Source organism: Aricia agestis, chromosome Z (assembly GCF_905147365.1).
Source record: "Aricia agestis chromosome Z, ilAriAges1.1, whole genome shotgun sequence".
Lineage (NCBI taxonomy): Eukaryota > Metazoa > Arthropoda > Insecta > Lepidoptera > Lycaenidae > Aricia > Aricia agestis.
In genome coordinates this window covers 11935913-11951543 of record NC_056428.1, presented here as the reverse complement: position 1 = coordinate 11951543, position 15631 = coordinate 11935913, and the positions used below count along the sequence as shown (strand labels likewise).

General features: G+C 36.8%; 1 protein-coding gene across 2 annotated transcripts in view; it reads right to left on the bottom strand.

Annotated features, from left to right (window-relative positions):
* Positions 1 to 5255: 5255 nt before the first annotated feature.
* The window catches only part of LOC121738961 (ataxin-1), a 35472-nt gene continuing 25096 nt past the window's right edge, over positions 5256 to 15631 (bottom strand). The window contains exons 2-5 of one of the 2 annotated variants that reach the window (XM_042131251.1): positions 14832 to 14867; positions 8245 to 8606; positions 7816 to 8049; positions 5256 to 7406 (exon numbers count right to left, since the gene is read on the bottom strand). In XM_042131251.1, coding sequence (XP_041987185.1) covers positions 7137 to 7406; positions 7816 to 8049; positions 8245 to 8598 — 858 coding nt within the window. In that variant the 5' untranslated portion in view covers positions 8599 to 8606; positions 14832 to 14867 and the 3' untranslated portion in view covers positions 5256 to 7136. The remainder of the gene's footprint in view (positions 7407 to 7815; positions 8050 to 8244; positions 8607 to 14831; positions 14868 to 15631) is intronic. The other variant, XM_042131250.1, reaches the window with a different exon arrangement.

Here is a 15631-nt window from a genome sequence, read left to right as displayed (position 1 = left end):
GGATCGTTGATTAGCAACAATGGTAACTGCGAAAGGGGGGTTGTCCGACGGGCTCAGATGGCTAAATCTGCGGTTGGGCGCTTAGAAAAGATATGGAAGAATAAGAACATCTATCGTAGCACAAAAATAACACTAATGCGTTCCCTAATCTTTTCAATATTTTTATATGCCTCCGAGACATGGACACTAAAAGCACGTACTCGAGCTAAGATTGACGCTTTTGAAATGTGGTGCTGGCGTAAAATGCTCGGCATCCCTTGGACCGCACACCGGACCAACACGTCTATACTTCAGCAACTCAAAATTACCACCCGCCTGTCCACACTTTGTCTACAACGATCACTTGCCTTTTTTGGCCACATAGCCCGCCGGGAGCCTAATAATCTTGAGTCTCATACTAGCTGGGCAATTAGAGGGGAAAAGAGGCAGAGGCAGAGTGGCTACACGATGGACAGACGCGATTGTCAAGGCTGCTGACTGCACGTTCCAGGAGGCATTTCATCAGGCCAAAAATAGAGACAAGTGGAGAGCCCTATCCCAAAAAGCAAATTTTGGTGGTCACGTCCCTCAGCCATGAGGATACGACTAGGAAGAAGAACATACAATAAACAATACAAAAAACGATCGAAACGATCTACATCAATCACGACAACCATGATTGACTATGACTATCACAGCACAGAACACAACGTTGCGTCGTGTTTGTTTACGCGCGCGCGTTAACCTACTACTTACGAAAAAATTTATTATTATTGTGAACTTGTATTATAATCAAATACCGTCCTCTTTTTGTACAAAACAAATAAACAGAAATAATAGGTACTATTATAGATAATAACCATAATTTAAATTTACAAACAAAGTATATATATTGTTGTGTAATTTTTGTGTAGTTGTGTAATATTTTGAGATTTTGGACTGTTTTATCTTATTTTTGATAGGTACGTTAATAATTTTTTAAATGTTTTTATTTTTCTTTTCGACGCCTAAAGGGCCTTTTTTTGAGACTTTGTACTAATAGGTATGTCTGATATGTGATTCTTCAGGTTAATATTTTTCTAAGCATTTTTGTTTTATTTTTTTAACGCCTAAGCGGCTAATAACGAATTTCAATTTGTTAAATTTTATCAACTTGTCACGTGGGCAGAGCCACGATTGAAAACTAGTATTACTTACATACACAAGTTAACTATAGTCAATGTCACAGTAAATTAGCCTCTCAACTGGTCGTTCTTAAAATTGTTAATTTCTTAAATTACTTTTATGTTCCTATTTCGGTGTATTTGATTTGTCCGACACTTTCATTATTATGACTATGGGTTTATTATTGTACCTACTTGATTTTAAACAACAAAACTTAAAAATACCTACTACCGAAACAATTGTTTTATTTTGTGTTCATACTTAAGTTCAGAAGAAACACGCTCACATAAATAAAATGATCATATCTATCATAATTATCCTTAATATTTTTTAGTTAGCCTAGCGGACTTACCCTATTATAATTTAAAATTTAATTAATCTATGTAATATAGGGATAACTTGTTTTTAATGTCTGTTATGTACTCCAAGTTATAGAAATAAGTATTTCATTTTAATCGACTTCATAAAGAGGGATGATTCTCTATTTATACATACATATCGTCACTCCTGTCCCTCATTGGGGTAGACAGAGACCACATCACGCAATGAATTTATTGGGATCTATTATATAGGTACCTATGTATGTATCGATATAACATATAAGGTTAGGAGGAAGCAACAAACTCAACAGTTTATGGCGTACATACAAAAATAATATACGGTACCGATATAATCTCAAATATAGTAAGGAGTCATTTAATTAGTAGAATGCATGGAATTAATATAGTACAATATACGGTATCAATATAACCATACATTTAAATGGATGTAGGAAAAACGATTAAATGCATGGAACGAATACAAAAATATACAATGTGTCACATGATTTCCATCGAGAACGGAAGCAAAAAAACCAGCGAGAATTATTTCAAATTGAATATCTAATTTTCGTACGTAAACAAAATTTCTCGTCGACAATAGAATTCACATGACAGCAATGTAACTATATTCGCACGAATAACAATTAAAAAGTCATTGGAAATGGTAGACGCCATAGGGTTCGACTTTGAAAAGACGCAACAAGTCTTCGGCGATTTAATATATATATATATATATATATATATATATATATATATATATATATATATATATATATATATACGGTGTGTACGTGTTCCTTGTAGATAGTTCACTGTGAAATGTGAAAGTAGCAGCTCTGAAAGAAGAAATTTTTTTTTCACTTTTGTATGGGCAAGGGCCCGAGCGTCACGACTTTCCCCATACAAAAATGAAAAAATTTTTTGGTCTTTCAGCGCTGCCACTTTCACAGTGAACTGTCTACAAGGAACACGTATACACCCTAAAGTATTATCACTTATTTTTGTTACATCCTGTATACAAGAATTGCTCGTGACTTTACTTCAAAATCTCTAGTAAGAAAATTCTAAAGCCACTCTCAATGTTAAATTGGGTATAGAAATCAAACAAAGCAGTAGCAAATATTCAATTATACATATTTTCATCCTTTTTACAAACATGTAACTTATTTTAACATATCTCAATCTATAACATGTGTCAATTTACATAATCTGTAATATTACTCGTCCCGCTATACAATAAAATATACATATAATATTTGTCATATACATAACAATTTATATTTATTCTTTATTTAAATGACACATCTCCCATTCTAACCTCGAAACACGCTATTGGTCGAACGACTCTACGGTAGAAAATATTGAAATGGGTCCAGCCCCGGTTTTGGTTGGTGTTTGGAAGTTGAGGATGGCACGTTTGTGTCTGCAACCATTACTGGCCTTAATATACTCAATCATACAAGACTTACAATGTTGGAGGACTCAGCAAGAATTCTGCACAATATTCCTTATTGTCTGATGACAAACTAAGTCCCAGCTTGTATCGTTTGTATTGTGTAAAATTCTTCGTACTGTGTCGCAAACTCGCAATATGAAACATCTACTGCAAATTCAATACGACCAAATTGAAGTTAGCTACAATGGGTGTTTTCCAATAAGAGCATTATAGCGCATTATGCGGCATAATGCTTAACGTTGAATGTTTCAACAACAACACCGCTTCGCACAATCGAGCACTATCAAAAGTAGTGGTTTCGCTTGATGCGTGCAATGGATACCAACTCTGACAGAAAAGTAGTTTCAGCAAAATTTGACATTAAGCGCCACTGAGTCGCATTATGCTCTCTAATTGGAAAACTAGGAATGCGAATCGCAATGTGCGCCCACATTCAGTTTGATCACATTGACACATTCCAATTTTAAATCTATTGTAACCAAAAAATATAAGCGGCTATTTTAAATTATTGTTATGGATATGATTAGATAATTAATGGAAGACAAGGGATAAAATAGAAAAACGTAACCCATACCAAACAATAGAAACCGTACATTACAACTTTAGTTTTTATTTTTCTGATTTGGGCACTACGAACTAAGTGAAGAATTATAAATATCAGTAGTAGATGTAACAGTATCGTCATTATGTCAAAGGTAAAAATTAAACTGTGCTATTTTGTATTCATATAAAGATGGCTGCAGTACTAAAATTCAACACTGTGTTTAAAAATTGTTAGAAATTGAAGTTAAATATTTGATCTCAGTAGCCTTTGACACAATTCCTTAATAGTTTAAACAAATATGGAATAGTTAAGTAAATTATCTAAGTTTACAAGGATTGTGACTTAAAAATTTGAATTGTATTATTAAAAAGTGATTTAAATCAAATGTGCAAGTTTTATACAAAAATGTGAAGTTATAACACAAAAGAATTAATATATAGACTCAGGGAATAGACTAAGCAATCTCATGACAGAGACAACATTTGCAGAAAGGGATAGATTGCTTTTATTAACTTTTTAAATTAGGAATTTGCTAGTCTAGTCCCTTTGGCTGTTAAATCACACACAATTAAAAATAATTGACGCTAAACGAACAACAAAAGGCGCGGAAGAACCTGGATTAGCCAATAACTACTAAATAACAAAGTGTGTTTTCCAATTATAGAGCATAATTCGACTTAGTGGCGCACAACGCCGAAGTGTGCGAATGCTTAACAAGAACGTGAATAAAATAGTGAGTGTGGCAAAGTGCGCCTACCCGCCAAGTGCGCCATATTATACATAGCTATTTTTCATTTAATTGTAGCTATATGGCATACTTGCCGAGTAGCGCACTTTGCCACACTCACTATGTGACTATAATAAGTCATTTTGAGAAAGCTCGAAGCGTCGCTGTAGTTGACACATTCAACGTCGAGCGTTATGCCGCAATCGGAAAACACACAAAACTGTCGGAACCCACAAAGCGCCCGAACCCCTCGGTAGCACCTTTCAGTTGTAAAATGAAATAATATCCTCCAGAATTTGGATATTGACAAATAATACTTTCAATGAATTTTGTACTAAACCGTCCGTCCTAAAGGCTCGCGCCCGTAATAAATGCTCTTACTTCATAATTTAAGTAATAACCTCGAAGAAACTACTTTCCCACAACATTCAGTAAAGCGTCCCAGTCTTTTAAAAAGTTTTATTTTTCATCAAATTGAGATCTTGCTTAGACTTGTTTGCGACTCGGCCGCGACAACGCGGGAGTCCCTTGTGAGGTAGGCATAGTCATGATCTAATGAAGCGCCTTGTTAGAAATACCGATTAATAAAATGAGATCTTTGATAATTACAAATAAGTCGATAAAACTACGATTACATAATATATTACAACATACAAATAAAAGCACGTAACAATCCATGGTACAATGAAACTGTTTAACATTAAGTGCGTTTGATTCGAGCGACAGCAACCCGGATTCATACCATAGACACATCTGCGAGCCAAGTAAATAGTCTCTAGAGTCTAGAGTCTAAACACTGAAAAAAGTCCTTGTCTATGGCCAAAGATCTTTATTGACCGGAATTTATCTTTGCGACCGCTTTTTTTGATTGGTTAATATTTTGACGTTAGCCAATCAAAAGTTCTAGTGAGTGTAGGTTCTAGTGAATAGATAAACTTCTGTCGAAAAATATTTTGCCATAGACAACGACTTCTTTACAATATCAGAACTGATGGACAAAAATCAATCTAGGACATAGAGAAAGCCTAGATGTGGCATATTTAATTAATTTATTTCAGCCTATTTACTTATACCCAGCAGATAAATAATGAATTTGGCGATACACGCAGGCACAGGACCGTGCGTTTTTCTAAACAATATTTTGCGTACCAAGTGTTAAGTATACATCGTATGAAAAGTAATCATTTTGTAGGAACATTTGGACACGGTTATCGGAAGTTTTTTTGCGCCTAAAATTCTGTAACATCGACGTAGTTTTGTTAGCCGAATAAAAATGAAATTAACTGTATTACACCGAAATACTTTGAGACAACATTTAACACTTCTACTTTAAATTTAAAAACAAATCGTTAATGATATGGCCTTGCGCTTGTTACAAACAGCGATATAATATTAATCACAGATTCTACTTTATATCTTTAGTTTTATTTTCTTTATGCGTAAATCTTTCGAATATACATTCACTATATAGACTATCCGATAATGCTTATCTATACTAATAATATTTTTTCTTTTAATTTTTTCAAGCAATACTTCATACCTACATTGACCAATAACTACAAAATATCACAGACTGTGTGTTTTATTATGTATACATTTTCTCATAGAAAAATTGTGTATCACACGTGGACGTCAAAACCAATAGAGATGGCATCTAATCGCGAACGATTTTACAGTATGTATTACTAGCTAGACCGGATTTGTCAGATTAGCGAGGAACCTCGGAGCAGCGCGATAAAGGAAGGATATGTGCAGTCACAACCATAAAAAACGAATGACTGCGCGTCAGAAATCAGTCGAAAAGTAAAATGTCTAAACTAATGTTCATTGTACCGCTCTACGTCGCAACGAATGACGAATCTCATAAGTTATCACAATATTTAATCTATATTAAGATCTGATACGCATTTGTGCTCGCATGATTCCACCCCGAACAATGTCAGATGTTTGTGAGTTTGGGCGTAATATGTCCTTTTTCACCAACAGCCTCTAATGCATTAGGGCGCGTTTGGTGAAAACGGACATAAGAGTCATGCATTTTTGGTCACGCACGAATCGACCTTTTTACAGTTGATATAATATGGATTTCATACAATGTTTTATCCGTTAATCTTTAAAATAGCAAATTTCTGCTTGACCAAATCCGCAAGACTAAAAACGCCCTTTCATAGAGAAGTCTTGTCACTTGTGTTCATAATACATTGCAAATACTAGCACCTATTGAGCATGTCGAGAGCTTTTTAATATTATGAACAGAGTTCGATCGTATTGTACGACTTTAGGTGAAAAGATGTACGCAAATATTGCACAAATGAGTATAATATTTACAATGGAATCAATAAAATACTATAATTTTTCTACATAAACCATTTTGGTACATTTCGTCAAATTGTGTTGACGCATCTAGTTCTCACAATATCTTTGTAGCTCAATAAAATTCTTAATTTGAACAATACGTAAGTAAACAAAATTATTTGGAAGGAACACCAAAGCCGTACATTAAGATCACATCGAAAGACTTAACTTATATTTACAATATACACAAACTCGTATAGAAAAGCACCCGACAGAAAAAAGCACCTAGTTTCCGTAAGCGTATCTACATCGACCGCTGAAGAAACTAAAACGAACATAGTCACTGGGGCCATCCACACATGCGATGACAAGACTTTCAGTCTCGGTTTCAAGACTTTTAGTCACGGTTCAAGACTTTCAGTCCTGGTTACAAGACCATCTCGGTTTCAAGACTTTTAGTCACGGTTTCAAGACTTTCAGTCCTGGTTACAAGACTCTCGCAGTCACAAGACTTTAAATCGTTCCTGGTCACAGGACCATCTCGGTTGCAAGACTTTAAGTTCTGGTTACGAGACCTTGGTTTTAAGACTTTCAGCCCTTTTTCAAGACTTGGTCTCGGCTTCATTTCGTGGCGACGGCATACAGTATCACTCAGCGTTTCTTTAACGGAGGCTCCTCGTCCGCTATAGACCAGCGCCGTTTTCTGGCATCCTCCTTCACACTCAGGTTTTCTGGCTGGGTCTGCGGTGGCATGGGAGCGCTGGTGGTGTGTTTCCGCTCCACCAACGTGACGCACACATCCCCAACTTGGAGCCTCGGCACGTGCAGGCCGTACCGGGCCAGGGTGCGCTCGGGTTTGAACGACGCCCAACCTCGTCCGTACACGAAGAACGGATGCTCCGCTGTTGATTCCAGCTCCACCTGGAATGAGAAAGGAATAATTAGAGCTGGCAGGAGAATTGCTATCCAGAAGGTGTGTTGGTAAAGTCAGTTAAGGTGACGTCCAGAAAGCTTTGTCAAGGATAATATTATAGTCTTCTTGTCTTGCTACTAATAAAATTAAACTTATTTCGCACAATAATATTGGAAGCCTCTAGGATGAATTAAAAATTTACAGTTATGCCTGCAAAACTACGAATAATAAAGAAATGATTTAGGAAATAAATAAATTAAAATGCAGATTTGTTTCAATCAGAACTCTGTATTGACAGTAAGCCCAAGAGAGAAAAAAATCCATGGCTCATCTTGGGGCACTCCCGTGCCCCCAGGTCTGTACTTTGTCTTTACATAACTACATAACTTTTAGTGGTTTTGATGAAAGATGCGTTACCTGCGAGCGATTCCTGTCATACGCCAGCACTAGCGCGATCTTGTCTCCGCGTTCCTCCAGCCGCAGTAGAGTGCACTGCGTCAAAGCCAGATCCCCGTTGTGCTCCGCGCTCATCGCGAAGTCCTCCGTCCTCATCTCCTCCACCCGCCTCAGGGTGCCGTTCTCCAGGCGGATGAGGGCGCCTCGACAGAAGTAGGGGGCTGGTGCACCGCGCTCAGGAGATAGAGGCGGCTCCTGGAATTGAGAAGGGATGAATTACATGGTGCTCAAATAAAGTAAAAGTTTTAATTTTGAATGCTTTGTGAGTACAAGTTTGAACTTGGCTCAAATGAGAAACACAAACAATGTTTATAAGGTCTTGGTTCCGCAGTTTCAGTTGTGCGAATATGTGGTGGGCTTTGATCCGTAAAAACAAATATATTAGCTTACCTCTCTTATCGCTTGCGGTGCCGGCGCAACAGGCACGGGCAGCGGCGGCGTGCTGGGCGAGTGCGGTGCGGGCGGCGGCGGCACGAAGCCCGACGTGGGCCGCGGCCGCAGCGGGTAGCTGGGTCTCGGCCGCGGGTACAGGTAGGGGAAGTTAGGCTGGGGTAGGAAGTGCGCGTACGCCCCGGGCACCGGCGAGTACGGGGGCACCTCGCGCCGCCGAGTGGGGTACCGCGGGTAGGGGCGCGGGGGCGGGGCGAGGAACTCCGGCGTCATGGCTGGCGGCGGGTGCAGGTGGCTCAGCTGCAGCTGCCCCAGCTGGACCAGCGCCTCGCTGGGGAGGCGCGCCGAGATCATTTGATGTGCTGGAACATGATGTTACCATGAGCAACTTGTATACAACCACTAACTAAACTAGCAAGACACATTAGAGCAAGGCTCTTGACTCGGATCTCGTGGGTTCAATTCGGTTCCTGCGTTTGAAAAATATTGTTTCCAAGTTTGATCATCAGACCAAAATCATCCATGCATGTGAAAAGTCCTTTCTCCATCAGTCCCGTCCTGGCCTGGTCACCGAAAGACAGGAACAGAACACGTCAACTTATCACAAGTCTAAAATATGGGATATTTCGAAGCCAATAAACTTCCGAAACAACACATATTTTGCGGTTTATGCCTTTAACTTAAACCGCAAAGTATGTGTTGTTTCGATCCAGAAAAAAAAATGCAAGAAGATATGATTTATAAACTGCCAAAACCCAACCTATTTACAAATTTTCGGACTAACTTACGTAGTCCATCTAATTAGAGCGTCTGTAATGTATTGTAGTCAAGGAATTACATAGTAACAACGTTCTTACAATCTTAATTCTAGTCATAATATGTTGTGAGTTCTCATGTTCGGTTTTCCTTATACGGCTTTTTCCTGTTGTTTAGTTTTTGTACACCTATTGCAACTCTAAGAGAGTGTTAATTCACGAGTGCTATCATAAATTGATTTGAGAGTACATAATATTATATAATGATTGTACTTATATCATTGTTTGTCAATGTTGTAATAGTTGTATTGGATTAGTTTAAACTTGAGGAAACATGTTAAAATTTCTAATAAAGACATAGTGATATTACCAATACAATCAAAACCTGATAAATTTTGATACATTCTTAATTCTTTTGTTTTAGAAATCATCAACCTTTTTCTTGCGATTTCGTACTAAAAGCTTCATTCTTTTGTTCACGTCTTGCCCATATATTCTATCCTTGGTATAATTGTATTGATGTCTTATTCTTACCATCTGTAGGACTGTTTACAGAGATAAGAATGTGGGACGGACCGCGTCAACATTAAAAATAGATTTTAATTCGTGTGCATTCAGTAATGCATGTGTGGATGCATACACGGTAATAAAATTTAATATGTAAATTACTGTTTACATTATGTGTGTTGGGTCGTATATTTGTCTATTATATGCTTTCATTTAGAGTTGAATTTGAAATAGATTCTGAGAGTTGGATGTGTGAAGATTTTTAAAAGAATGGCTACAACAAACAAACAGTAAAATTCTTTGGTAAAATAATTTCTTATGAGACAAAAAAGGATAGGACGACTTTAATTAAAATAAAAAATATCATCAAAGTATTTTACAAATCTTCGAGAATAAGCAATGTTAAAACTTTCAGGAAATAAACAGAATATTTTTTAAATCTAAAATCATAGAACTAGCTGATGATGAAGAATGCTTAGAAGACATTACAAAAAGCTACGTTGCACACAGACACGTTTAACATAACACCCCTCTGTTCCCAGGGGGTTAAAAACCTGGTGTTCCGTTGCGTAACACATAAAACAAACAGGACAACAAAGTGTAGCCAGGATCGGCGACGTGTCCTGATAATTTGAAGAACAAAGACCCACCTGCACAAACACTCAAGTTAGCACTTTCAACAGGGTTGTCTCTACTAGATTTTGGAGGAAAAGCCTGATTTTTGGGATAAACAAGCTACTACTCGGCACTCGCAAGAAATTAAGAAGTTCTCCTGATAAAACAAGGAGTCGAGCGTCGAAAGACGTATGTAATATTATGTCTAGACTCTAGGTCTAGAGGATAATAATTATAATTATTATCATTATATTTTTGATTGCAGTGTACTTATTCTACAGACTGAAAAGATGATAATAATTTAAAGATATACGAGTGTATTAAATCACATAGCCGAATATAGAATCTCTTCCTTTTTAAAGTTGGTAAAAATAACATTTTACACTCGCTACAAGGCTTTTCGACGCTGATTTTCTGTAACAAGTCGAGATGTCATATACAGGTTGTAACAAAAATAAGTGATAATACTTTAGGGTGTGTACGTGTTCCTTGTAGAGAGTTCACTGTGAAAGTAGCAGCGCTGAAAAACTAATTTTTTTTTTCACTTTTGTATGGGGAAACTCGTGACGCTCGGGCGCTTGCCCATACAAAAGTGAAAAAAAAATTTTCGTCTTTCAGCGCTGCTACTTTCACAGTAAACTCTCTACAAGGGACACGTACACACCCTAAAGTATTATTACTTATTTTTGTTACACACTGTATAAAGAGTGTATGCAGACTGCAGTGGCAGCCCTATTCCGGGATATACAAAGTAGCTACTGACTAATTTAGCTAAAAATATAAACCTGTACCGCGAGAACTGGTTGTGTGGATGTAAATGCGATGTTTCAAATCATTAAGGTCGACCAAAACGAGCAAAACGGTATTTCTTTATGCGGAATTTTTGCAATTAAAGTTTAATCGCAATATGATTTCTAACTTATTAAATACTAGCGGCTCGATTTTTTTTCAATCTTTATTTCTTACTTAATCTTTATGTTAAGCAGAACAAAAAATGGTTTACACTATACGAAATGAATTAATGAAGCACTATAATATTATCCCATTAATGAAGCGGCACCCGGCTGTCGCATAACTATTATATTATAAATCTATTGTGTCTGCGATTCCCATGATCGAGGTAATAATAATTAATATTTACGTGGACTCTCCGGGCGAGCACACCCGCGCGGCGCGCCTTGACGACGCCCAATTCACAACGTGCAGCAGAAATCGTAATATTTTATTTTCGCCATAACATTAAAACCAAACGTCCAATTTTAATCATTCAAAGACCAAATATTATCTACAATAACTGTACTTAGTAATGAAATAATTTATTTTGATAATAATTAATGTCATGAGTAAAATAAAGGCATTTAAATGTAGTCCAAAAACATTTCAAGATTTTTTAATAAAATAATGGTTATTGTGCCTCACTTAACATAGATAGGTATAGTGTGTCGCGGTCTTTTTTGTAGATATTTAAAAGATCTACAATTACTTAGAACATTTTATGGTTTTATCTTTTATAGTTTAGGCAGCGTACGCGAAAAAAGTAACATTTCTGGTTAATTTTTTACACCTTGCGTCCGAAAATCCCAAATATCTTACGGAACCCTATTTTTTTTCCAAAATAAAATTTAGCCTATGTTCAGCACAATTAATGTAGGATTCCAATGGTAAAAGAATCTTTCAAATCGGTCCAGTAGTTTCGGAGCCTATTCAAGACAAACAAACAATCAAATCTTTCCTCTTTATAATAGTAGTGTAGATTATGTTTTGTCTATGAGTAGGCTAATTTAGGTACTTCGCTCTGTTATAAGTAATATCATGCAGAGAATTTTATTGAAATATTTTTAATTGTGACAAAAATAAACGCTCTTTCAAGTATCAGAGGAATAACATAAAACACCTTGATAGAATCTGTTGGCGATTGTAGTAATGTATTGTTGATTTAAATATACGCAGATCAATGCGATCTGTCATTATATCTGGTTAATGGTTATTATTCCAATCCAGTAATCCAATCCAGCGGTGGTTGCTACTGAAATACTGTAAACGGCCATTAGTCGGTAAAACCTGTGTAAAGACAGTGTTCTTTTATGAACATATTAGATTTTAAAAGATATACTTAATTATTATTTTCACTTGTAATAATTATACTTAATTATACTATATTATGTATAAATATAATATTATGTTACCTCCACTTCCCGCCTTATTTAAAAATGGAACAGAACGTTTGGCCTGTCGTGTTCCATAGAAGTTTGTTATTTATGTTATCTTATATCTTTAAACGAGCAATTCTTGTATATATAATTGGAATCTCGGAGTCGGCTCCAACGATTTTCATGAAATTTAGTATATAGGGGGTTTCAGGGGCGATAAATCGATCTAGCTAGGAATCATTTTTAGAAAATGAAATTTTATTCGTGTTTTATCGAATACCGAGCAAGGCTCGGTCAAATAGCTAGTACTTTATTAAATGTACATAAATACTAAATAGGCAATGTTTTTTTTGGATACGTACTATATTATGTATGTATAGTTTATCTTTAGGTGCCCATTACGGTGTTTAAACGGCATTGTTCAAAATAATTTACTAATAGTATTATTACGCACTTTTATTAGCAGTAACAACAAAATGGTTCCACAAATATTCGTCATTTAACATTCTTTGTTCTTAAATATAATCTTAGGTAAAGAAGGCCTTTTCTTCGCGCTACATAAGAGGAAATATCTCGTGATCTTACTGACTCATGATCTGTGACTCAGGCTTCAAAAATTACGCTCAATTCACAATAGTGTCCGTTTCTGTTACTGTCTCGTTGCTGTCTTGTTGCTGTTATAAATATAATGTTTGCAGTAAATATGCTGATTTGCAGTAAATATGTCTAATACGAACAGCCAGTTCGTAGACTGGTAAGTAAGATCCTTATTATGTAGAGTAAGTACTTACTAGTGTAACTTCGTAAGAATTATCGTGACTGAAAAAAAATATTTCCAATTTCTTCACACCATAACTCTCTCGCGGCATTAAAAGAATTATTATGTAGTCAATAAAAATTGACGATTATTTCTACAAGTTCAAAGCCAATAATAAGCAACTCTGACTTCTAAAATTGTGTTTCTCTACTATATTACGCATGTATTGTACATATAAAATCTCTATTCAAATAATCCCGTCCGAATCCGTTGTGTAGTTTTTAGGATCAAACCTTACGTAGAACACAAGGAACATACAGCGAGAAATTACCTACTTTGATTACCATCTTCTAGATAGTTTGTATTGATTTAAGGTTCTTTGACACTATCCAGCATATCGAATACGTGTAAACGTCTCGTAATAGACGCTGATATCGCCCGAGACTGGGTGGCGTGTTGCTTATCAACTATTTATATTGTTATTTACACACACCATTATCGCTCTACTGTAAAAATATAGCTGTACATATAACGTATCTTATAATATTTATTACACGTGTGGCCAGGAAAAATATTGTTTAGCTGCTTAATAGGCGTCATAGTAACATACCTAATGTTCTAAGTAACATGATCAGGTAAATACCTAATTTTTAGCAGCTTTTTTAACAATAAAAAAACTCGACCTAACAATAAATTTATTCTATTATAAATATTACACAACACAGCTTCTTATTAATTCTGGTTTTCGTTATTCTTAGAGGCTGTTTCACCACTTCCTGATAAGTGCCGGATAGGCTATCCACCACTTAACTTGATAGGCCCAAAGTATTGAGAAACTGTCAAATAAGTTGTGGATAGCCTATCCGGCACTTTATCAGGAAGTGCTGAAACAGGCCTTAGTATTCTCTGCGTTTGCTCTGTGTCATAAAATCAAAATAGCCCGTGCGTTGCAGCGATGATAAAGGTTATACTTTAAATACTTATAACAAGTTTGTTAGAAAGTATTTTATTCAAAAAGCTCTGTAAACTTCGCTTTTAATAATATTTTTAGGTATTTTAAGATTTATTAACATTATATATAGAGTTCTAAATGCGTTAAAACGTATCGGCGTAGGCGCAAGGCCGTGAGTTCGCCGCCCGAGAAAAAAACATAATGAATGGCCGACACACATACATTATGTACACGTACATACACACTATGTATTTGAATCACGCAGCACGCTCCACATGGCAACAGTTACTACTCATTGACACAATAGACATAACGACCAGTAGTTCGACTGCAAAGAGACGGACAGGTTTCAATATCTGTCAAATTCGTCGGGTTTCACTAGGATTATGAACGGAATGCCTCGCGCTGGCTGATATAATTTATTTTTAAATATTAAAAATAAAGTTTTCAAAATTGGATTCTGACAATTTTAATCACATGTGCCAAAATACAAACAACAATACGACCAAAGAGGAACACGTCCATCGAATATGTCATAGTTTTAAATTCGTATGTAACAAGTTAACAACCCTAGCGACGATTTTCGTCACAATACGTCAAATTTAAAAATGTCAACATCAGTTCTAAGTCGGCATACTCTATCATTCTGTCTACTCTGTCATTGACGTGCAGTGATTTTGTATTATACAATGCGATTTATTTTGACAATGTCACAGGGGCACAGAGCACAGACATATCACATAGCCCTTAGGACTCCCACACAAAACTGCGAATTCGCATCGCAACGCAAATCGCAATGTAATTTTTGTTGCAGATTAAAAGCTTTGTTGCAGAAAAAAATATTTACATACCTATATGAACAGCTTCCAACGCTTCTACAGAAGTACCTAAAAATTGGAAAATAGTTGCAATTGAAAAAGTTTGACAATCTTCCAACACTAACTTTTCCGGGGTTTTCCACAATTATACGCGATTGAAGACGATTGCTGTATACGCGTAAGCGTAGCGGGCGGTAGCTTACTAAGTAGCCTAAATTTTGTTCTTCAACCCTGCCTGTATCGAAATCCAGGCTATTCTGCGTAGGCATAGTCAATAGCTGCAACTGTCTCTTTCACTCATTCCCAGACTAATGAAGCCTGTAAGCTTGTATGCAGTGCCCTTGCCCCTTTGAGCCCGCTTGCATTAGTCTGGGTTAAGTTTAACCCTTAATTATTATCATCTCATTTCTCTCGTCCGATTTGAAAGAGGCAAATCATTTTCTTTTCACCTTACTGATTTATTTATTTACTGTTACAATACGAATCAAGATTCGAGACTTAATCTGAGCCTAAATTTTACCCCCCAGGCGCAGTCGCGTTAATATTTCATACACGGATTTATCAGCTTTCAAAAATCCAGGCTGAGTTATACCTTCCTGGTGCAATGTAAAACTCAGCCTGAACATCAAAATCCAGGCTCTGCGTCGGCATAAACAACACGGCGCGGGTCGATAGGGCGCCGCCCGTAACCCATTTCCGGCGTCCGTGACCTTGCGGCCGCCATTCACGCCGTCTTACCCCCACGCTCTAACCGCTGGGGGGTCGACAGGGAGGTTCACCCCCTAACCCACCCCACGCGCCGCCCGCCACGCTACCCCCTTCCAAACGTAAAT